Source organism: Lithobates pipiens, unplaced genomic scaffold (genome assembly GCF_037356315.1).
Source record: "Lithobates pipiens isolate NorthernLeopardFrog02 unplaced genomic scaffold, aLitPip1_a1.2 Scaffold_16, whole genome shotgun sequence".
Lineage (NCBI taxonomy): Eukaryota > Metazoa > Chordata > Amphibia > Anura > Ranidae > Lithobates > Lithobates pipiens.
In genome coordinates this window covers 122,267,418-122,293,542 of record NW_027507748.1, presented here as the reverse complement: position 1 = coordinate 122,293,542, position 26,125 = coordinate 122,267,418, and the positions used below count along the sequence as shown (strand labels likewise).

Genomic DNA, 26,125 nt, shown 5'->3' with positions numbered 1-26,125 from the left:
TTTGTATTGATACAAATCTCACTGCAAAGGATCGGTACTCGGCATCGGTGAGTACTTAACCGAAAGTATCCGTACTCGTACTCGCCAATAAAAAAAATGTATTGGTGCAACCCTAGTTTCTGCTTTCAGCTCTTTCACCAATCTACAAAAGTAGCGTCAAAACTTTTTTGAGCTTCTGGTTTTGTCTTCAGATGTTTTGGAGTGGAGATTTCAACCATCACCATAGAGTATACCATATTTATCGGCGTACAACACTCACTTTTTTTCCCCTTAAAATCAGGGGAAAATCGTGGGTGCGTGTTATACGCCGATTCCCACTGATCCCCCGCTGACTGTGAGCGGAGCGGAGCAATTGCCGCCAAGATACACATAGCCGAGTGTACTCGGCTCTTCTCGGTTCCACTCACAGTCACGCCCAGTCCCCCCACTGGACCTGTGTTATGTCCATCATAGATCAGGGCTGGGCATGACTGTGAGCGGAGCCGAGAAGAGCCGAGCACACTCAGCTATGTGTATCTGGGCTCCGCCCTGTCCCTGCGATCTCGGCCGTGTTCGTTCCGCTCTGGCAAGTCTCGGCAGCGTCAATTTTAAATCGTCCAAGCGATGGACACTGGGGAAAGGCTGCACTGGGGAAAGGCTGCACTGGGGCGAGGCTGCATTGGCAAGGCTGCACTGACAAGGCTGCAATAGACACTGGGGGCAAGGCTGCACTAGGGCAAGGCTGCACTGACAAGGCTGCACTGGGGCAAGGCTGTACTGGGGCAAGGCTGCACTGACAAGGCTGCACTGGGGCAAGGCTGTACTGGGGCAAGGCTGCACTGACAAGGCTGCACTGGGGCAAGGCTGTACTGGGGCAGGGCTGCACTGACAAGGCTGCACTGACAAGGCTGCACTGGGGCAAGGCTGCACTGACAAGGCTGCACTGACAAGGCTGCACTGACAAGGCTGCAATGGACACTGATAAGGCTGCATTGATGGGCATTTAAATGTAAGTTTTTTTTCCTTAAACTTCCCTCCTAAACTTGGGGTGATGTATGCCGGCGCGTGTTGTACGCCGATAAATACGGTAATTCATTTTTTCTCCCTGAGCGTTTTGGAGCTTTGAGCTTTGATTTGCAAAACACTCAATTGTTAATTGGGGCCTAATGTTCGCCAGAGTCTGTCATTGCATTAAAGTGGCTACTACAGCCAACTAGAAGAGATATCTTTTCTTGAAGCTTGATCCCATCAATGCCATTAGCACCCCCTTAAGGTTCTCCCTTTTGAAGCTCCTGTACTGCACTGGAATGTTGGTCTTTGATTGGTTTTTATGGGACACGATTACAGTTTTTCTTGTGGTGACATGAAACACTCAAGCAGTTTCCATGTTTTTTTTTTTCTTTTTTTTAAGGTAATAAATGACTAATATTTATTTAATGCAAGATAAAATATACAAAAAGTAGGAACAAGAACTAAGGCACAAAGAGTTCTGGTGGATTCTTATTGTTTTATTGAGTTCCTGCCAGTTATTAAGGGATTTATACTTTACGCCACCAGTGTACGTGTTGTTTTAGACAAGACATTTGGAAGTGACACATTACTTTGTTTCAAACTTCCCAGCGCCAGTGTATTTGTCCTGGCACCAGAGTATATGGGTAGAAGGGGCCCAGGAGATCTTACAAGCAATGCGATTTAATCTATGAAGCATTTTTATGCTTGTCCATTAAAAGGTATTACCCTCATCAACAAATCTCTAGACAGCCACTTCTATAATTGAACTGACTTGTAAGTCCTAGTAAGTTGAGAGTCTGCAAGACATTACTTTACTGAACGTATAATCGATGTCGATTCCTACAAGCCGTGTATGTCTCTCAAATGCATATTAAAATTCATCAACAAACAAAACGGAGACATATTATTGAAATATTCTTTTTCTTATGTATTCTACAATATAATTATGTAATTTACTGCATATATACACATTATTTATGCAGAAAGTATCATTTATGTTAAATGTTTAGAAATTGTGGGTCACTAAGAGGAAGTGATACGATCCATGTAAATGTTTTTGAACCAATCTATGTGTTTATGCAAGCCTGAAAGTATTAAACCACTTGCCGACCGCTACATGCCGATATATGTCGGCACAATGGCAGCGGTGGGCAAATGGGCAAACTTGTACGTCCCCTTTAAGAGCCAGGAAAACCAGGCGTGCACACGCGCCCGCTGCGTACAATGCGACCGTGCCCGCTGGACCCATGGACTCGATGTCCGCTGGTCTCCTGGCAATCGTGTCATGGAGCCTCAGAACAGGGATGTGTCTATGTAAACAAGGCATTTCCCTGTTCTGTCTTGTGTCATGACAGAGATCACCGCTCCTTGTCATTGGGAGTGGTGATCGCTGTCATGTGACTTGAAGCCCATCCCTCCCACAGTTAGAATCACTCCCTAGGACACACTTAACCCCTTCATCGCCCCCTAGTGGTTAACCCATTCACTGCCAGTGTCATTTACGCGGTAATCAGTGCATTTTTATAGCACTGATCGCTTTATAATTGACAATGGTCCCAAAATAGTGTCAAAAGTGTCCGATGTGTTCACCATAATGTTGCAGTCCCGATAAAAATCCCGAAAAAAATTAATTAATTAAAATAAAAATGCCATAAAACTATCCCCTATTTTGCAGACGCTGTAACTTTTGCGCAAACCAATCAATAAACGCTTATTGCATTTTTTTTTACCAGAAATATGTAGAAGAATACATATCAGTCTAAACTGAGGAAAAAATATTTTTTTTACATATTTTTGGGGATATTTAAATTTAAATTTAAATTGTCGCTCTATTTTTGTTTATAGAGCAAAAAAACAAAACAAAAAAAAAACCACAGAGGTAATCAAATTCCACCAAAAGAAAGCTCTATTTGTGGGGGAAAAAAAAGACATCAATTTTGTTTGGGTACAGTGTCCGCATGTGCAATTGTCAGTTAAAGCGACGCAGTGCCAAAACTGCTCTGGTCAGAAAGGGGGTAAAATCTTCCAGGGTTGAAGCGGTTAAAGAAGGACCACTACATTCCTTGGGGAAAACTCTAAGACCCCTTTCACACTTTTCGGCCACTAGCGGGGTGCTTTTAACCACAAAAAAAGGGGTTAAAAACTCCTGTTTTGCTGCCCTTTCAAATTGCTTTTAAGGCTCTTTGAAAGCACTGCCCATTCATTCCAATGGGCAGGGGCGTTTGGGGAGTTGCTTGCAGGACCTTTACTAACGTCCTGCAAGCGCACCGCCCGGGTGTGAAAGCACCCATTGCAATGAATGGGAGGCAGTTTCAGGCGCTTTACAAGTGCTATTTATAACGCTAAAATGCCTGAAACCTGCCTCAGTGTGAAAGGGGTCTTAAAGAACTGGCAGGGTAATTAGTGCCTTATGACAAAATCCCTAGAGTGTCCATGTATTATTGTTTGCATGGCTGTGGGGGAGGCATTAGATTGCAAGCTCTACTGTGCAAGGACTGACGTAAAAGGCCATGTGCAATGTAACTATGCTGCGTTATAAATTTGAGAAATAAATATTATATAATTAAAGCTGAACTCCAGGTACATAAACTTGCATTTAAATATATTTATAAATATCTACAAAGATTTTAAATCCATTTTATGTGTAAATGCCTTTTTCAAACCCAGATTTTATCTTGTGGAACCTGTCCTGTTAAACCACTGTATGGTCTTGGCCACCATGCTGCAGCTCAGTTTCAGGGTCTTGGTAATCTTCTTATAGCCTAGGCCAGGGGTAGGCAACCTCAGCCCTCCAGCTGTGGTGAAACTACAGATCCCATCATGCCTGTGATTGTCAGGGTCTTGCAATGTCTCATGGAACTTGTAGTTTCAAAACAGCTGGAGGGCCGAGGTTGCCTACCCCTGGCCTAGGCCATCTTCATGTAGAGCAAAAATTATTTTTTTCTCAGATCCTCAGGGAGTTTGTTGCCATGAGGTGCCATGTTGAACTTCAAGTGACCAGTATGAGAGAGTGAGAGCGATAACACCAAATTTAACACACCTGCTCCCCATTTACAACTAAAGCCGCGTACACACGGGCGGACTGTCTGGCCAACTTAGTCCGTCAGACAATCCGACGGACAGTCCGTCATACTTTCGAATGAACAGACTTGACCACACACACCACTTTTTGAGCGGACTAATACGGCGTACTAAGTCCGCCATACTATCCGCCCTACTTTTGAAATGAACGGACTCGCCCACACACGCGGAGGAAAGTCTGCTCATTTCGAGCGCGTCTTCAGGTAGGCGGGGCCCGCGAAGGAGACGTCGCTGACCCCGCCGCCTGGTATGGACTTAAAGGGGAACCCCAACGCCGAAAAAAATCGGCGTGGGTGTCCCCCCCAAGTCCACAACAGACCCTTGTCCGAGCACGCTACCCGGCCGGCCAGGAAAGGGGGGCGAGCGAGTGCCCCCCCCTCCTAAACCGTACCAGGCCGCGTGCCCTCAACATGGGGGGTGCCTTGGGGAAGGGGGGGCCGCGCGGCCCCCCCACCCCAAAGCACCTTGTCCCCATGTTGATGAGGACAAGGGCATCTTCCCGACAACCCTGGCCGTTGGTTGTCGGGGTCTGCGGGCGGGGGGCTTATCGGAATCTGGGAGCCCCCTTTAATAAGGGGGCCCCCGGATACCGGCCCCCCACCCTATGTGAATGAGTATGGGGTACAATGTACCCCTACCCATTCACCTGTAAAATAAAAGTACCAAAAAAAAACACAACACACGAGATAAAATACTTTATTGCACAGCTCCGGGGGTCTTCCGTCTTCGGGGGTCTTCTCGCCGGACTCCTCCGCTATCTTCTTGTAGCTCTTTTGCTAGCGGAGGAATCCGGCTTTCTTCCTCGCCGCCGGTCTCTTCTCCCGACTTCGGGGGTCTTGTCCCCCTCTTCGGTTCTTCTGCCAGGCCACCGCGCCTTCTTATAGTTCTTTTACAGGCGGTGGCCCGGTCTTCTGTCGCCGCCGTCGCCTTCCGTTCTTCTTCTTCTTCTTCTTCTTCTTCTTCTTCTCCAGGAGATGTTGCCTCGACGATCTCTCCGGCCGGAATGCCAGGGACGCACTGCGCGGCCACTTATATAGGGACAATGGGGCGGTGTCACATGGCTTTATGTCACATGGGTTGGTCACATGGGTTGATGTCACATGGGGACTATGACATCGTAAGGGGGCGGGGTCACCATATGACACCAACCCATGTGACATAAAGCCCCCCCCCAAGGCACCCCCCCATGTTGAGGGCACGCGGCCTGGTACGGCTCAGGAGGGGGGGCGCTCGCTCGCCCCCCTTTCCTGGCCGGCCGGGTAGCGTGCTCGGACAAGAGTCTGTTGTGGACTTGGGGGGACCCCCACGCCGATTTTTTTCGGCGTTGGGGTTCCCCTTTAAGTCCAGGGGCAGGGCCAGCGACGTCTCCTTCGCGGGCCCCGCCTACCTGGATACCCGCTCGAAATGAGCGGACTTTTCTCTGGGCGGGAAAAGTCCGCTCATTTCAAAAGTACGGCGGACTGGCATACACACGGGCAGATTGTCCGCCGAAATGCGAGTACGACGGACAGTATTTCGAACATTCCGAAATACTTAGTCCGCCGTACTGCACGCTGAAAAAGTCCGCTGAAGCCCACACACGAGAGCGGACTGTCCGCTGAAATGTGTTTCGGCGGACTAAGTAGGCCATACAGTCCGCCCGTGTGTACGCGGCATAAGACCTTGTAACACTAACAAGTCACGTGACACCGGGGAGGAGAAATGGCTAATTGGGCCCAATTTGGTCATTTTTACTTAGGGGTGTACTCACCAGCGGTTTACACATTAATGGCAGTGTGTTGAGTTATTTTGAGGGGACAGCAAATTTACACTGTTATACAAACTGGACACTCACTACTTTACATTGTAACAAAGGGGGTTATTTACGAAAGGCAAATCCACTTTGCACTTGGAAGTGCAGTCGCTGTAAATCTAAGGGGTAGATCTGAAATGAGTGGAAGCTCTGCTGATTTTATCATCCAATCATGTGCAAGCTAAAATGCTGTTTTTTATTTTCCTTGCATTTCCCCCTCGGATCTACAGCGACTTTACTTCCAAGTGCACTTTCATACATATATATATACATACACACACACACACACACACATATATATATATTTATTTTTTTGTATTTTAAGATTTAAGTCAGTGGTTTTTCATGCCTGCTTTTCAAAATGTCTGTAGAATGGTAATTTTTGGCAAATTATTACCAATTCAACAACCCCAGAAAACTGTAGGTATCCATTTCTAGCATAGACGGGGACATTGCATATAAATCTTTCTCAAGTGATCTGCTGCAGAGGACAAAAATACACCTCTTTACAAGGCAGATGGCACAAGTGAATAATATATTTGTCTTTGTTTGCAAATATTTTGCCTGTTTATTATTGCAGCATTCTATAAGTCCGCATTGTTGTGTTAGCACGGGACTGAACATCCGCCATATTCCCTCCTGCAGAATTCACACACAGACGTGTAAACACAAACAGTTGGTCAGTATGTAGATTCCACCAATAAATATTCACTGTGACTTTTAGTAACCATTTAGCGCTTTGTAGCTTTTTTCTCATCTGTGAAAATGTACAAAACAACTGCACGGGTTAATGAAATGTACTCATACAGACCTGGAAATCGGGATATGGGAAGCAGACAAAAACAGTGTCAAAATGTTAAAACCCCATCAGGATTTTATTGCTGTCTTTGTCCCTGCTGGGAAGATTTATTATCTCTATTTGCCTTAGTGACCATTGTCTCAATAAAGTACAATGTACTTTATAGTACAATAAATGATGGAAAAATCCAAAATTTCAGTTTTCATAGAAACAGGGGTTGAGGGAAACAATTTTCCAATGGGAACACCAATTGGAAAAAATTGTCAGGTGTCTTAACCATTCTGCACTTTGTCAAAAATGGTTTGTCTTTTAGATACACTTTCATAGATGTAAAGCCTAACTGAATGACATTCAATTTGCTGAAGCACTGACTGTGTATTGCCACTTAAAAAAAAAAAGGATTTTTACCCCGCTCGTGGCTTGGTGCTGTTGATCTCCTTTGTGGGCTCTTTTCTAGCCACTTGCTATCTACATGCATGCACTCCAGTGATGGCTGTATGGCATTTCTCAGGGAAAACTTCCTGATTAGGGAAGGGCCGAACACACCCCTCCCGGTTTGGTTCGCACCAGAACATGTGATCAGACAAAAAAATGTGGGTACTGCCCCAGGGGGCATGTATCAATGAAAAAAAAAGTCTTTAACCACTTCAGCCCTGGAAGGATTTACCCCCTTCCTGACTGGGCCATTTTTTGTGATATGGCACTGCGTCGTTTTAACTGACAATTGAGCGGTCATGGGACGTATTCAAATCAGCAATTTTTATCGGGACTGCGACATTGCGGCAGACAGATCATACACTTTTGACACTTTTTTGGGACCAATGACATTTATACAGCGATCAGTGCTAAAAAATGCACTGATTACTGTGTAAATGTCACTGGCAGGGGTTAACCCTAGGGGCTATCAAGGGGTTAAATGTGTTACCTAGGTGTGTTTCTAACTGTGTGGGGATGGGAGTGACTAGAGGAGGAGCCAAACTGTTGTTCCTACTTAGTAGGAACAGACAATCTGTCTCTCCTTCCCTGTCAGAACAGGGATTTGTGTGCTCACATACACAAATCCCCATTCTGGCTCTCGTGCCTGCAATCATGGTATGGCCCAGCAGTGATTGTACCTGCCGGCCATGTGCATTGGGTCGGGCGTGTGCGCGTCTCTGCTATGGCCCTTAAGGGAGTAACCATTCATATACGCCCATTCGCACAGTGGTGCCATTCTGCCAACATATATCGGCGTGAGTCAGTGGGCAAGAGACTTTTTTCAGGAGCAGCGATTTTAATAATGCTTAAAGTGAAACAATAAAAATAAAATGTTTAAATATTGTCGGGGGGGGGGGGGGTTCCCCTTAGTCTGCCTGTAGCACATCTTCCCCATGTTTATAACAGTACCGCAGCAAGATTAGATTTCTAAAGGAAAATTGCTTGCAGCTGTAATGTACTGTCAGATCCCGGCAATATACGTAAAAAATTTGGGGAAAAAACTGACCCCCCAGTCCATTACCAGGCCCTTTGGGTCTGGTATGGATATTAAGGAGAACTCCATGCCAAAATGTTTAAAAAATTTGCAGTAGCCCCCCCCCCCCCAAAAATTCATACCAGGCCCTTCAGGTTTGATATAGGTTTTAAGGGGAACCCCGTGCCAAAATATAAAAATAAATGGCGTGGGGGTCCCTTTCAAAATCCATACCAGACCCTTATCCGAGCATGCAACCTGCCAGGCTGCAGGAAAAGGGGGGGGGATGAGAGAGCATCCCCTCCTGAACTGTACCAGGCCACATGCCCTCAACATGGGGAGGGTGCTTTGCACATCTAATTTCATGACTACCTATCATATCAATTGAATCCCTGAATTGTCCAGACAGCACAAAATCACCCTATTTTGAAAAGCAAAAAAAAGGCATAGTGAGTCTTTTGAATATGTAATTTTTGTCACACATTTTTGGAAAATGCAGGTCAGAAAATTAAAATGTATTATTTTTTTTTACACCAAGTTGCCAATTAATAAATCTCTTTCTATAACTCACAGCAAAGGCATACTTAAAATTGCAACTCAAAACACATTTTTCTACTCCTCCAGAGTATGGCAATATTACATGTGTGACACCTTTTCACAGCCTAGCCACATACTGTAGAGAGGCTCAAAATCCAAGGAGCACCTTCAGGCTTTCTAGGGACAAAAATTACACATCTATATTCCTGACTACCTATTACATTTTTGGACTGTGACTGGTGCAGAGTCCAAGGGGTTAAAGCAGGCAGTAAGGAGGTGATAGAACGCCTTGTCCCTGCCTCTCAAATGCTCTCAAAAGAGCAATTTGAATAGGTGTTGCCCTTCAGAGAGCAAATCACATGTCAATTAGGCCCTATAGTGACACTGGGACTGGTGTGGTGGCTGTACTGACTGGCTGAACTATTAGAGTTTACACAGCAACATGGCAATAGTGACATAGTGACAGGGAATTTTTTTTTTCTTACAGTGCTGGTACATAAGAAAAGGGAGGTTGGGACTTTAGATGAGGCTATTGACTAGTGGAGGTTAGGTTGTAAAATCATTTAATTGATATAGATGAATGTATAATACATAACAATAATGCAAAGAAAGGTAAAAAATATATCATTTCATTTATATACACATGTACACATGACATGGACATCAAGGAAACATGACTGCATACATATTGGCTTCACAGCATAGAATATAAAGTGAATTGATAAGTAAATATTTTTCATAAATTCATTTATATACATACATGTCGTCTGAGTGGCACATGTTATAAAAGGTATGTAAAAAGTATAAACATCTGCATATTTGGTGTAACTGTCCCCAGATAACCACATACTGGATACAAATCTGTGTCTTCTACACAAGGCCGGCCCAACGATGGGACTCAGTGGAACCATTGTCCCAGGCGGCACTTTAAGAGGGGCGGCAGCCGACCACAGTATGCAGTTGTTGTCGGGAGTACCCACCACCGCTGCACATCCTAATCACTAGGCTGTCTTCCGATATCTGCCTGCTGGGATGCTGTGAAACGCATCCAAGGATTATTTCGCCCACGATGATCAGATCATGGGGCTTGTAAGAGCCGCTGAGTGTGTGACACTGTAAGATAATGTAACTGCATTGAGGGAGAGAGATCAGCTGTCACAACTCAGCGATGATGTTGGGAGTGGACGGGACCGAACAGCTATCAGACACCAGCCAATGGGATGGGGTCTGGGCGGGGCGCTACATTTAGGTGGCTCTGACGCTTTCCTAAACAGCCTGATGATTAGCTGGTGTTTGATAGCTGCTCAGTCCCGTGGCTCTGTCCATCCCTGACATCACCGCTGATTTGTGACAGTTGATCTCTCTCCCTCAATGTAGTTACATTGAAACTCCTCCTCTCCCCTGTCAGTGCCACCTATCAGTGCCCATCAATGCCACCTATCAGTGCTGCCCATCAATGCCATCTATCAGTGCTGCCCATGAGTGCAACCTATCAGTGCTGCCCATCAGTGCCAATCAGTGCCGCCTATCAGTGCCCATCAGTGCTGCCTATCAATGCCAATCAGTGCCACCTATCAATGCTGCCCATCAGTGCCAATCAGTGCCACCTATCAGTGCTGCCTATCAATGCAAATCAGTGCCACCTATCAGTGCCCATCAGTGCTGCCTAGCAATGCCAATCAGTTCTGCTATTAATGCCAATCAGTGCTGTCAATCAGTACCCATCAGTGCTGCCAATCAGTGCCCATCAGTGCTACCAATCATTGCTGCTTATCAGTACCCATCAGTGATGCCTATTAATGCCAATCAGTGCCACCTATCAGTGCTGCAAATCAGTACCAATCAGCAGCCTGGTTGGCCACAATTAAAATCCATTGATGTTTATTAATTCCACATGCCAATCTTTAGTATAATAGGTAATCACCACACTACTACTTACAATAAACTACTGGAGGTAAAATAAAAAAGGTGTCAGTAAAAGGCTTGTCGCTAAGCACTTACGTGTTCTCACAACACAAAAAAAAGCGCAGATCTTACTAATCAATAACTCAACAATAATGGTGAAACCCTCCAATGTATGGAAATCTCAATAAACTTCAATATTACCTCAATACCGGTTTCTGTGAAATGCAACTTCACATCTAATTCAAACTGATAACAAGACATAGGAAATTAAACTTAGCAGGGATGGTGGAAACTCCTCTACAAATAAATGCAATACAAATTAACTTCAAGTGCAACAACTTTTTAGTTGGGAGGTTCAACTGACAATTGCGTGGTTGTGCGATGCTGAACCCAAACAAAATTTCCGTCCTTTATATCCTACAAACATAGTTTTCTTTTGGTGGTATTGGATCACCTCTGCGTTTTGAATTTTTTGTGCTATAAACAAAAACATTTTTGGATTTGAGCGTAATGGTTTGTGATATAATTTTCCAGATGGACAAGGTGCTTTTTGATAAATTTAATTTTAGTTTTAATTATCTTGATATAAAATAATGAATATGGGGGTATTTCATTCTTGTGCCCAGGCAGCACAATGTCTTGGGCCGGCCCTGCTGCTACATATCTCCAACTTTCCCCTTGGAAGATATAAAAGATCTTGGACAAAACACCTCCTAAATGCTGCAAAATATCTTATCCCTAGATACTGGAAACTTACTACAACCCCTTCAACTAGAGAATGGGCTCATAAAATCAATCACATCATTAGCAGAAACACTTGCCGTAGCCAATGAATTATCAGATAAATTCCACAAAACGTGGTCCACTTGGGTACAGTTTAAATACTCAGATGCATATGAAAGGCTGACTACTGGCTGAATGGTCCATTCAGACCTGATAGATCAAATCGAACCAGATCTGTCTAAACTTGATAATCCATGGACTCCTAATACTCTAACAAAAGTACGCTGATGACCCTCCTTGGCGAGGACTCTCTTCTTCTTTTTTTTCTTTTCTCTCTTCTTTCTCTTGTGTCTCTCTCTCTTTACTTTCTCCTTTCCCATCTTCCCCAGGGAATTTTTTTACCTACCTTCCCCTTCTTCCCTACCCTTTACCCCATTTACTTATAAAACGCTACTCCAGCACATATGTTGGCAATAGTAATGATTGACACTTGTTTGATCTGTTAATCTAAAAAAAAGCACAGCGACTAAGAAGTTTACATGTCTTTATTCTAATCGATGTTACTTCTCATACAATTTGACCCTGTGTACAGATATGCAATTACTGATACATGTACTGTTATTGTGTGGTTTATATTGTAACCTTTTTATTTCTTGCCTAATAAAAACTTTTATTGTTAAAAAAAAGTATAAACATGATTGGTTGTAGATAATGGGTCTAGATTGATTCCTATTGGCAGGCATATGATTGCATTCTAGATGTTCAACGCGTTTCGTGTATAGAACACTTCCTCAGGGGCGGATGCTCAAAGGTATTTGGAATGAAGTACATTGATGTATAGTGAGTATGGAGTCAGGGCCAGAAAGATTTATCTCGCCCGGGAGCTGAGGTAGTCTGATGCCGCGCACCAGTAGGGCACACACACAGGGTCCCTAGAACACGGATCACCAATCTTCATGGTGTATGAAGGTGAGCAAAGGTGAGAATATGTAATTGGTTTGGGATATGTGCATAAAAGCAAGGTGTTCCTGTGAAGTGTAGCCTATCCAAATATGTAGTAGGTCTTCTTACAGTGTGGATCACTGTAATCAGCACAGCTGATTGCTGTGAAAGGAAACAGTTCAGCGACTCATCATGCAGCCTTTGTTTACAAGTGTGATCACAGTGATTGGACACAATAATCGCATAAATTGGCCCTCTATCCAGCTCTGTCATCTGATGTGTCTGAGGGAAGCCATGCACGAATGGCCAACAAAGCTCCTGTGCTGCATTTTTCTATAGTGGCCAAACGGGAAGCATTTAATGAAAGTTTCACATTTTTAAATGGATATATAGGGAAAAACATTTTAAATATTGAAAAATTACTTTTGAAATTATGTTAACATTTTAAAGCTTTTATGATATTTTAATGATTGGATTTAAATATACTTTAGGTGCCAACACACTTTTCAATCTGCTTGTTTAATTTTAACATTTCAATCAAAGTATGTGTTGGCGTTTAAAAAAAAAAAAATCACATTTATCACATCTTTTAGGGAAATTGAATAGGAAACAGTCAGAAAGATTGAGACATTTTTACTGGTTTCTGTTGTGGATGTGGCATGTGTAGTATCCAAAATTATATTTTATAAAGTCTTCTAGAGCTAGGAAAATTGATTGAGTTAAAATCTAAAGGCCCAGACACACGATCAGACTTTTTGACAACAAACATGCAAATTAGCTGTTTTAAGGCAACATCTGACCGTGTGTACACTCCATCGGACAAACTTTTTCGGTTTTCATCTGACTTTTGTTGGCTGTGCGAACGGACAAACTTTCCGGCAACAAAACTCAGATGAAGCAAAGTCCAATTGTGTGTACAGAAAACCATAGGACTTTTATACAAAGTACAAACACGCATGCTCAGAGCCAATGCAAAAGATCAAACAACAATACAAGTTGACCAAAGGTGACGGTAAAGAGCAGAAAAAACACATGATTTGGTGAAAGCTGGCTGATAAAGTCCTGCCCGTGTGTATGCAATACAAGTTCACGGCTGACGCACAGTGTGTGCAAAAATTCACGGGAAAGTTTGTACAAAGTCCAATCGTGTGTATGAGGCTTAAGACACATTGAGGTTGACTAAAATTGGTGAGTGTAAAATCTGATGCAGCTCTGCATAGAAACCAATCAGCTTCCAGATTTGTCAAAGCTTAATTGAACAAGCTAAAGATAGAAGCTGATTGGCTACCATACACAGCTGCACCAGATTTTGCACTCTCCAGTTTTAGTAAATTCCCCCCATTGATTGGAAAGCAAGTAGTAGTTTATGGCTGGGTTCACATATCAGCATGCAGCGGCTCACAGCAGGAGTCCAGTACGTCCTTGGTCGCTGTTTCAGGTCCGATTTCAGCCTAAATTTTTGGCTGAAGTCGGACCTGAAATGGAGAAAAAAGACCAAATCACACCAGAGTCGCTGCAGAGGTAATTAAACCAGCTCCATAGAGAGCCGGCCACAGTCACCTGCTGTGTAAATTGGATGCAGAAATTCCTCATCCAATTCGCACTTGTGTGATCCCAGCCTAATAAAGAAAATAAGGCATGTTTTTACTGCCATCAAAAGAAAAATTTCCAAAATACAAGCGTTCCAAATTAAATCTTTAAAACATAAATGTAAAAAAGCAAATGCAGATATAGACTGTTTTAGAAGGGCACACATTTTTTGGAAAGAGGTGTAAATATTATTTATCAGCTGGTCTTTGGTTATCAGTAGTATGGTGAGCACCACTACACCCAGGACACAATGTTGGATCAGAGTAGGTGTCAGAAGACTACATTTTTTATTTTATTTTTTATATATATATTTCTATATTTTTGTCCTTTTTGTCTGGGGACTCATATCAGTTGAGGCAGATGTCGAGGTACGCTTAGTAGAATATATTAGGGCCAGTTTTAGACAGGTGCCAATAAACCTACTGCCATGTTTTTGAAGTGTGGGAGGGTGCCCACAGAAAACCCATGTGAGCAGGAAAGGGTACAAAGAAAGTCAACTAAATGAATAAAAGCCATGAGGTAGCTATAAAGGAAAGATTCACGGAAATGAATTTATTCTGCCTTGGAATTAGGAGAGATGTACATTGATCAACTTTTGTAAATATATGGCGCAAAGTCTTATATGTGGGTAGAACTCCACTTTAATTTAATTTAAAGGGCACAGCACATGCTTTATGAAAATATATAATTAACCTAAAAAAACATGAAATAGGTAAAAAATGACAAAATAGTAGTCAATGAAACAAATTGAAAGAGCACTTTTACAGCCAAAATGGTATAACACTTACTTTATATTTGTTACATGTTCTCATTCACATAGCACAACTTAAAGTGGTTGTAAACCCTTACAAACCACTTTGACCTACAGGTAAGCCTAGACTAAGACCCCACCGAGAAGATGGATGCGCCGGACTACAGGGGACAGCAGTGACTTCACTGGCTCCTGTGTCAGGTAAGTGACACATAATGGGCTACTATGCGATGCATATTAGTCCATTATGCTTTGCCTTTGCAGGGAATGAAAGAGGACGTAAACCCATCAGGGTTTACTTCCTCGTTAAACAAATATTTAAAAATTGCTGCTTACCATTTTAGATTTTAGAGGGTACTGAGGAGCTGTGTTTGCTGTAATGAACACTGTCTGTTCTGTGCTGACAGATCTCATTATCATTTGCAAACTAGATTTGGGCACTGTCTGTTTTAAGAATGGGTCAATTATTTAGAAACTTGCCTTTGCCATTGTATGTCAATGAGAGGAAGCTTAGCCTGTCCTAAGCCTTTCTATTGCGACAGAAATGCTTTGCAGTCTGCCATGGCACCTAAAAGCTAAGTTTTAAATTTTTTTTTTTTTTTAGGCATGCCATGAATGAGAGCACATAACAGACTTATAGTGGAGTTTTCACTGCAAAAGTGGAAATACACTTTAAGCTGAGAGTGGGTTATTTGTCTTAATCAGTTTAGAAACTTTTACCTTACCATGGTAATAAAACCGGAAGCTGCCCAGATTGGATGTCTGCAAACTCTGGAAACGCACCATGACTTGATTGGTTGGGCTTCGGATAACCTGACCTCTCATCATGAAGGATTCATTGGCGAGGATTACAGGGTCGACTCCTTCAAGACTTTCCACTGTCACGGTCTCCCCTTCAGAAAGACTGATATTTTGTACCTAGAGAGAGAGAAAACTCATAATAAAGCTAAGTGCTTGAATATGGAATATCCTGCACAAAATGATAAAGCCAACAACTTTCTTATAATAAAAAAATCGTATTTTTTGCTGTGGGCATAAAATTGCGTTGTACATTGTGATCCATTTTTTGCTTTCCGAAGTCTTATTTAGAGCACATCAAACTCTTAGGCAGTGCTGTGACCATACAGTCTGTTCACTGTGCAGAGATCAAGCTGCGTTTAATTAAAGGCAATCTGTCATGCGTTTGGATACCTCTCTGACTTGCAAAGCCAGATCCTTGTTTTGGGGGAGCCACGTCACTCTCAGTAAAGCTAATGAGATACAGATTCACTGCCATATAACTAGCATGTGGGCCAGGAGTCAGAGAATAACTGCTGTAGAACGACATCTTGCTTCAGGGGGGCTTCAGATAAATAGCAAAATATGGATCAAATATGCTTACGTTTATTGATTCATCTATTAAAGCAGTGGTTCCCAACCTCAGTTTTCAAGTACACCCAACAAGACAAGTTTTCAGGATTTTCTTCACCTTGTACCGGTGCTTTAAATCAAATTCAATTGCTAAGTATGCATAAAAGCTTTGTTGTCTAGGGGAATTTTCCAAAACATCTGTTGGGGGTACTTGAGGACTGTGGTTGGGAACCATTGTGTTTTTAATCTATTTTGGATATGAATAATATATCTGCAGACAGGACTGAATACAATTTTGAAACATGACAAACATGCAGGAAAGTAACCCCTCAGAGCTCCTGTGGAGGTGAAGAGGGGAACACATGGCTGAGCTCTCTATCATTGAGGGATTAAAGTGGAAGTAAATTCCACTTTTGAACTTGTACCTACAGGTAAGCCTATAATAAGGCATACCTGTAGGTACAATGAATATCTCCTAAACTTGCACTGTTCACAAAAGATGCTGCCAGCGTCACATGCGCTCTGACGGACAGCATCCCCATGCCGTACTTTCAAAGCTCTTTTTTTGTGATATGGCACAGCATTACTTTATCTGAAAATTGTGCGGCGGTGCGACACTGTGCCCAGTGTTTTCTCACAAATAGAGCTTTCTTTTCGTGGTATTTGATCACCTCTGCATTTTTTTGGGGTATTTCTTGGGCTATAAACAAAAAAAGATTGAAAATTTTGTAAACAAAAACAAAAAAAAAAAAAAAAAAATATTTTTTACTTTCTGCTATAAAACACATCTAATGAAAAAATAAAAAATAAATACATTTCTTCAATTTAGGCCAATATGTAACCAAGAGGGGGGGAAAAATGTTTGGGACTTTAAATGAAGCACAACATAGTGCTTCCATCCCGGTAGTAGAATTAAAAGATACAGGGTAGTTTGGGACTTTAAATGAAGCAGTTGTATAATGGAGATAATTAATGAATAAATAATGTAAATAATACTGGATTGATAACATTGTTCCAAAAGCATAAAAAATATTTATTTAGTTCATATATAGATGTACATAATGCACATGATGAGTAAACTGATATAATCATATCGATACATAATCAGAACAAACTAAAATAAATAAATATGAGGAATTAATATAATTACCATAGAGTATAAATGCCCCAACAATGGACAATGGGTCCATTGTTGTGGCACGCATGTGCCATAGTTATTACATTAATTATTTTATTTATTTATTTATTTTAATGTGATTTATTGTTGTTAGGAGTGTATCATGATTGTTTGTTGTTGGGGCATTTATACTCTATGGTAATTATATTAATTCCTCATATTTATTTATTTTAGTTTGTTCTGATTATGTATCGATATGATTATATCAGTTTACTCATCATGTTTATGATTTATGTGCATTATGTACATCTATATATGAACTAAATAAATATTTTTTATGCTTTTGGAACAATGTTATCAATCCAGTATTATTTACATTATTTATTCATTAATTATCTCCATTATACAACTGCTTAATTTAAAGTCCCAAACTACCCTGTATCTTTTAATTAGGCCAATATGTATTCTGCGACATGGTTTTGGTAATAAAATCCCAATAAACGTATTTTGATTGGTTTACGCGAATGTATTAGCACCTACAAACTATGATATATCATTATGATATTTTTATTTATTTATTTTTTATACTAGTAATGGCGGTGTTCAGCGACTTATAGCGGGATTATGATATTGCGGCAGACATTCTGATACTAACTTAATGATTGGCTTTTCAGGAACACAGAATCCATTCCTTCTTCCCTCTCAGAACGGAGATGTGCCTTGTTTACATATCTCAGTTCTCTATGTATTGCCAACGATCGGTGGGTGCCACAGGAAATCGAGTGCCCAGTATGCGCAGATTGGCTTCTGCTGTAAATTATCACAGCAGAAGCAGCCTGCTGGTGGTGCGCTGCCCTCTACAGATGGAATTCCGGAATCTCATATATATATATATGATTCAGTACACACCTGCGCTGCCCTCTAGCAGTAAAACTGCTATGGGGTGGAGGGCAAGTGGTTGATGTTTTACTTTCTTTTCTTCTTTGAGCATTGTGCATATTACTATAACAATTAATATTAGGGTTGAACTTTATACTGATACTGGTATCGGTGCTGATACTAAGCGTTTGCATGAATATCGGTCGGCTCTGATACCTGAAACTGATACTTTCAGGCTTGGTTAAAAAAAGGTCAATTATTGGTTGTTAAGGATCAGGGCCACCGCATCCTTAACAAACAATGACTCATTCAGCTGTTAGTGGGGTTCCCCTATTGACAGCTGAAGTGTAAACCAAGTCCCAGCAATTGGAGCTGTCAAAATTAAATAAAAAAGCAGCCAGCCAATGTTTAACAACAACATTGCTCAGCAGCTGAAACAGAAAGGTAAAAAGAAGCATTGGGGTTGATTTACTAAAACTGTAGAGTGAAAAATCTGGTGTAGCTCGGCACTCTCCAGTTTTAGTAAATCAACCATATAGTTTCTTTGTGTATATTTCTGTTTCTTCATCTACAGAGCAAAGGAATGAACTTCAATCTGCAGATGAAGTCAGTTTAATGCAACCTGTCAAGTAAAAAAAATTTTTTTTAATTTTTTTTTTAATTTGTTCACTTATTTTATAAACTATTAATAATTAAAACTTCTTTCTTGTTTGCTTTTTTCATTAATATTTTGACACCTTTAACATAAATTGACACGTTTCCCATTGAAAAAAGCACAAAAAAAAATAATCATTTCATTTGTAAATAACTTTTCAGTGCTTTGTACCAGCTGAAGTGTAAACAAAACAGTTGTAATAGGCATCAGCAATTGGTACCCGCGAGTACTAAAAATAAGTGTTGGTACTCATAAAAAAATGGTACAGTGCATCCCTAATTATTATTCTTATGATCACTAATATTAATTAGCAGAGCCATCACAGAGTGGCATAATTCAGGAAAAAATGTTTTAATTGGTGTATGGGTCCTTTCACTTTCTAGTTTGTGACCAGCATGCCTGGAACAAAAAGTGATCAGAAATTGGCTCCCCCATCCCAATGAGGAACAAAGCAATAAAGGTCTGACAAGGGTTCTAATCCTTCCTTACTTCCTTATCCAAAGAGAGAACCTTCTGGCTGGAAGTCAGTTATGTGTAGCCAGGATCAGGTAGATGTACACAACAAAGAAAGCTTTGAAAATGTAAGATTAATACATTTTCTGGCAGAAAAAAAAAGCTCCTTTCTGTTTTTAGCTGGAAACATTGTGTATGAGTGTTTGAACCTCAGATAGGGAAAATCAGTGTGATTCAATTCTGAAGAACAACGAAGCCAACTGGTAACCTCCATAAACCATGCAAACTGCTGTATTTCATGCTGAATTTTCCACTCTACTGATGTGATTTAATTCTCCAACTCATTGTATTCTATTGCACATTGGAGAGCGAGCCTGCTGGATTCACAGTGCCCTACTGGATTCAGTTTGTGCAAGATATGCGCTGATCAGCTTCCTACTCTGGTGACTCTATTTGGCATTTACTGTGTTGTTCAAAACATGTATTGTTTTTATTCTTTTCAGAGCCATAGGTATAGAATTATAGGTCTACACCGCTGCATATGCGGCTGTACATTCTATGACCGCGTGCACAGAGAACACAATAAGCATTTAAAGATAAGTGTAATAAAACAAATGTACAGTAGTTATAGGGGCTGATTTACTAAGAAGAATGCGTTGCGAAAGTTCATACCTTAAAAGATGCTCTGGAAAAGTCATTAACTGAATATTCGAACCGGCGCACTTTGAAGAGCAAAACGATAATAAATATGTAAACTGAAACTGTCACTAGGGTGACTGTGGTTTTCTCATTGATAATAACGCACGTCCAATACAATTGGTTAATTTAATCTCATTGGATGTGTCTTGTTAGGCAATTAGTAGGTGTTCTCAGTTAATTAACCCTTTTGATGCTAATCTCATTCCTATCACTTCTAACATATCTTTGAAATGTGTTTTTTTCAATTTTTACCTAAATCTTTGAATACATTACAAAGAACAGAGAAGTGTTTCTAAACCCAATAAATTAATATTTTCACATCTTGATCTTTAAAAATTACCAAACACTGCAATCAGTTAGATCTTAAAAAAATTAGATTTAGTGCAAGAGCCTGTTTGATTTCCTATAATTTGAATTACCAGTAATTGTTCAAGTGTGTCTTCCTATTACCTATTTTGCCGAAATATCAAGATGTACAGAGATTGGCCAATCAGATTGCATAGTGCATGACCATCTTAAGTGCCAAATTTGAAATGTAGATGCGCTGTCAGGTCACCTTGAGGCCAGGTGACAGATGCACACCGTAGGGATTAGGAGTGCACCGCAAGGTTGTGGACCCTACGGCTGACTGCTGCTGATGGAGGTCAAGGTGATAGGAAGGCAGGGCCGCCAGAACACCAAGATGGATCCCACCGGGGATAGAGCGTAAGATTCCCTGGGGCGCGGAGTCTAAGAGCCAGCAGGTGTTCACCAAAGCCTCGAGTGGTGAGGCAAACCTAAAAAGCACAGAGAAACAGAGCGCACACCAGCCCTAGTGCATTAAAGTTTATTTAACTCAATAAAAGGTTAAAAAAGCCAGGTATGTCACTCACAAACATCCGTTGAGTAGTAGCATTGGTATTTACAGCCTCCACTGTTGCCTCCTTCCCCCATTTTAGGCTCCCTGCAGTAGCTAGCAATACGGATGGTTAAGTACTCGGTTCGCTTGCTGGCTGCAGGTACACTCTCCATCCACGCCTCACACGCACGGACCTGCCGGCTCTGGATGACGTCACTCGCAATGGGGGGCGGATCTCTCAACGTGTGTACTGACTCTGACGCTGGCTATGACTGTTCCCAAGACAACATGTTTCGGAGGCGTGGCCTCCTTCTTCAGGTGACGCCCTAATGTGTGCTTACAGCATAAATACGCTGACACCCTCCCTGCCCTCCCTGCTAGTGCCAATCACAGGGAGCCTAACATCTAGGGGAGGAGACAAGCCCATCTACCAATCAAGAAGAGCGACAAGGAAACAAGGATATTATAAGACTACTATTACAATCATAGCTATTAGAAGTTCTTTCAATGTATATCTGCATGTAACCATAACAAGGAAATAAAATAAAATTATATTATATATACATAAAATTAAGATAATACTAAAAACTGAACCAACAAAATTTGTATATATAAAGAATTAAATTAGAAAAAATAATTTTATATCAAATTAAAAATAAAAATAAAAATAAAAATAGAAATGGAAAATAAAAAATAAAAAATAAAAAATAATAATAAAAATAAAAATAAATATAAAAATAAAAATAAAAATAAAATTAATATAAATAAAAGTAAAATTATATACATATATATATATACATACACATATAAACATGTACACATACATACATACACACACATGCACCTAGAAACAATTTTTTGCAAATGGATAAATGAACTATATGAATTTTTTAAAAAAGGATAAAAGATAAAAAAAAAAAAAAAAAAAAAATATATATATAAATTAGAAGTCTATTAGAGGGGACTAGTACAGATGGGTTTCTGAGATATATAGATATATAGATATATAAATTCTCTTCATATGGAGACAAAAGCTATTTCTTTGTAGCAAGTGTATATACATACATAACAAATACATCATATATATACATTATATTATATACAATATACAAATATTCTGCATATATATCTCTCTCTGTATATACTTGCACCTCTGCATACCAGCATGCATGTTATCAGCTTGAACACTCCTTTCATCTAGTGGGCGGTATAGATTGATATATATTGGTATATTGGTATAGATCGAGTGGTGAGGATGTACTTGGCTGCAACTGGCTCCAGGTCACGACCCCCAGGGCCCCCCAGCTCACACCCACAGTAGGCAACAGGAGGATAGGGATGGTGAGGGACAAAGCCAAGGTCGGGGCCACAAGCAGACAGGAATAGTCAGGGACACGCCAAAAGGTCAGGATCACAGGCAAACAGGGATGGTCAAGGACAAGCCAAAGTCGGTAATGGAATAACAGCAGAGCACATGGCAGGAAACAGGAAGCTAACACATAAAGCTTGATCAGCAGGGCTGGCCTGCAGTGCACAGGTTAATATAGAGCTCTCTGATAGGAACTAGGGTGGGGCCAGCCAGAGGATGGATTATAAAAGCAGTCAGGTGAGGGTCGGCTGGTCTCTAGAAATGAACACATGGAGACAGGTAAGCAGACGAACTCTATTGCATAACCATGACATGCGCCATGACCCACTTGTATTTTCCTAAGGATATTTCTTGGGCATTATATAAAGCACATGAGAAATCACATTTTTTCAAGACATGCTGGAGCGGGGTTTCTCAACCAGGGTTCCATGGAACCCTTGGTTCCTCCAGTGGTTGTTAGGGGTTCCTTGAGTAATGAGCAATTTCTGTCTCTCAGATAAGTTCCCACTGCCATCATTGATCTTTTTAGCTATTTGTAAGGGGCTAATTATTCCCAGTGTCCACAAGTTTGAGACAAATTCTTCCCACTGACCATCCCACTAATGCATCATGAGTTGTAGATATAGTCATTTTTAGCAGGGGTTCCCCAAGACCAGAAAGTTATATCAAGGGTTCCTCTGTATTGAAAAGGTTGAGAAAGGCTGTGCTAAAGTGATCAGGAATCTACAAACTACGGCTCTCCAGCTGTTGCGGAACTACACATCCCATGAAGCATAGTAAAACTCTGACATTCACAGGCATGACTAGGCATGATGGGAATTGTAGTTCCTGAACAACTGGAGGGCTGTAGTTTGAAGACCCCTATGCTAACCCATTATTATGCCCCAGAATTGGGAGTGTAGCATCTATCCAACTTCTCTCTGCTGGTGGACACAAGAACCTACATCTATAGATATATATTTGGGCAGCACAGTGGTGTAGTGGTTAGCACTTTTACCTAGCAGCAAAAGGGGTCGCTGGTTTTCGAAACCCACCTGCAACACCATCTGCATGTGCTCACTGTGCCTACATGGGTTTCCTCCCACACTCTAAAACATGTTGGTAGGTAAATCAGATCCTGTCTAAATTGGCCCTAATATGTATGAATGTGTGTTAGGGACCCACACAAACACCACCCTATGTTAAAAAAAAAAATCTTAATTTTCAAATAAGGATCATCACTTCCTCAGAGAACAGTGAGCAGGGTGTGATGATGGGAAGAAATTAGCAGCAGTACAAGCAACTTCCTGGAGGGGCGTGATGACATTCCTGTGTGCTGGCCAGCGCTTCTAGGAACCAGATATGCGCCACAGGCACATACCTCCACGCACACAGCAGTTGCACATCTCACATACACAGCGGTCACGCATCTAGATGCATTTGGTGCATCTAGCTGCAGGAACCCAATGTTTAAGGACATTAATAGTAAAGCAAATGCAGATTTCCAGGACTGCAGTTATCTAAAGAAACCAAAAGAAATGGGCTTCTGTTAGAAAGCTAACATATAAGGCTCACATCACAAAGCTTTAACATAACAATATGAGCCTTTATGTTTTTCATCTGGCTGTAACTTTCAAAACTCACTGAAATTGTCACTTCTTTAAAAGTAGATATCCTCATCCTGGTGTTAGCTTTGTGAATTGATCCTATAGTCTTCTGTCTGCATGGAGTTTGCTATCTTTATGCTTCTATGGGCATCCTCTAGATCAGAGGTCCCCAACCGCCTGGTCTGTGGCCTGTTGGAGGCCGGGCCATGCTGTGGGTAAGCGAGGCTTGATTTGTGTTTGCAGCAAATGACCCCAACCTTCCCTGTTAGCATTCTGCCTCCTGATCCCATCTCAGACAGATGCCCCCTGCTGTCCATAAAATGGTACTTCAGACAGCGGAGCAAAGTACTGATTTGCCGTGCCTTCCATCAGGCCGTTTATACTTAAGCATCTAGTGTGATATGTATGAAGAATTGGGAAAAGTACAGTGATATAAATCATGTCCAACTATGTAAGTACATGTTAGTCTGGCCTTTCTGTATCTGCAGTTTGGGGATGGGGGTGTTGTAATACAGACTGACGCTGGGGCTCTCCACTGCTGGTGTTACAGGTCCTGCCAGCTATCGATCGTTAGTGGAGGCCGAGAGCTGTCTTTGACGACAGTAAGCACGTTCTCAGCACAGAATCACTGGCCACCCAATGACTCATATGTGTGAGCCCTAAAACCCAACCATTTGTGCCACCACACATATGTGTTATGAGGGCCGCAACATGTTAACATGCATTGAACACCCTTTGTAGTCATGGCCTACCACATATGTAATTCAATATTATTCACCTGCTGTGCTGCTCTGCATGACTCCTCACACTGTTCTGTAGTAAGCTCTTCTTTTTTACAGTCTATATTGCATTATTCTGTAATAAATGTCTGATATGTACAGAGGATGTATCTAAAGCAAAGTAAGCCCTACAGCTCCTTCTCCCCACACCCTTTGCTTTAATGATGGCACAACTGGCCTGCACTTTCACGATGCATGTTGTGCAGTCTGTATGATGAATGCTTGGCTGACGGCAATCAATAAGGGCCTCTAGCTTTCTCTATTTGCCTTGGTCCTTTCGGCAGATCAATAGCACGCAACCTTTAAAGGGCATGTTCCCACCTGTGCTCTGTAAAGCATCCCATGCCTCCTGCAGACCTCCAGCAAGCCAAAACTGAAGTTTCTCTTGAGGTGGGGCCACAAAGTAAAGGCTGTGAGCTAAGTTTCTGAGGAAAGGAGGCATTTGCATTCAGAAATGATAGGGAAGAATACAGAATAAAGAAACTGATACAACTTTTGGTAGAAAGTTAGCTGATTTTCCAATGTTTTGTTCACCTTAGCCAAATGGAAAGGGAATTGTTTATACACTCAATACAGATTCATTGTGATGAGGTTTTCTTGTTTATAGCAAAAAGTTTTTTTTTTCTGACAGCGATGAAGCCAATAATTCACAATTCATGCCTGTATATATTCCTATACTCTCCCTTGCCGCTGCAAATGAGGATCTGCTAGCTTTTTTCTTTTTTATCCTAAATCCTATCTTTAAATATCGTTAATTTATCTTTAGTTTTATTAATCTCAGGGTCCAGAGTCCGTAATCTCTTCCTTTTTCCTCAGGATCAAAAACATCAACAAATCAATACCATCACTATTGAAAAATTGATACCATCCTTTATCCTCCTCCTCTAGCACACGGCCTCTATGTACTTTGAGGAGGGGGGCATGTCCCTTCTCTCCAATCAGGGCTCAGTGCTCTCCTCAATGAGATCTGCAGAGTGTAACTTTGCAATCCCCATGCTTTTCAGAGCTGAGAGATCATGTGTAAATTCTGCATTTTGAATGTAGAGGATAGATGGCTGCAAATAAACAGGGGCAACTTAGGAGGAGAAGAGATTTTTTTTCTTATGAATGAAAAATAGACAGCCGCACTCCAAAAAAGCCTTTTATTAGAAAAAAAATACACAAAATTGAAAAAAAATTGTCACAGCAGAACAAGACACTTGACACGTTTCGCACTACACACAGTGCTTAGTCATAGCTTTGATCCTCCTGAAGCAGTGACAACCCCTTCCCTACCAGGATTTTTTTCTTGCCCATGTATCATCTGAGGCCAGTCACACTGTTTATATGTGAGGGTTTTCAAAAACACACAACGTCACACATAACCCCTCCTCGCCCCCTAGTGGTTAGCTCCTTCACTGCCAGTGTCATTTACACAGGAATCAGTGCATTTAAATAGCACTGATTGCTGTATAAATGACAATGGTCCCAAAAATGTGTCAAAAATGTCCGATGTGTCCGCCATAATGTCGCAGTCACAATAAAAATCGCTGATCGCCACCATTACTAGTAAAAAAAAAAATATATTAATAAAAATGCTATAAAACTATCCCCTATTTTGTAAACGCTATAACTTTTGTGCAAACCAATCAATAATCACAATTTTTTCTTACCAAAAATATGTAGAAGAATATGTATCGGCCTAAACTGAGGAAAAAAATATTTTATATATTTTTTGGGGATATTTTTGTTTATAGCGCAAAAAATAAAAATGCAGAGGTGATCAAATACCACCAAAACAAAGCTCTATTTGTGGGAAAAAAAGGATGCCAATTTTGTTTGGGAGCCACATCGCAATTGT

General features: G+C 41.3%; 1 protein-coding gene across 3 annotated transcripts in view; it reads right to left on the bottom strand.

Annotated features, from left to right (window-relative positions):
- The window catches only part of SEZ6 (seizure related 6 homolog), a 916,788-nt gene that overhangs the window by 274,742 nt on the left and 615,921 nt on the right, over window positions 1–26,125 (bottom strand). For all 3 annotated transcript variants that reach the window (XM_077480389.1, XM_077480390.1, XM_077480392.1), the window contains exon 4: window positions 15,286–15,478. In XM_077480389.1, the coding sequence (XP_077336515.1) occupies window positions 15,286–15,478 (193 nt within the window). The remainder of the gene's footprint in view (window positions 1–15,285; window positions 15,479–26,125) is intronic.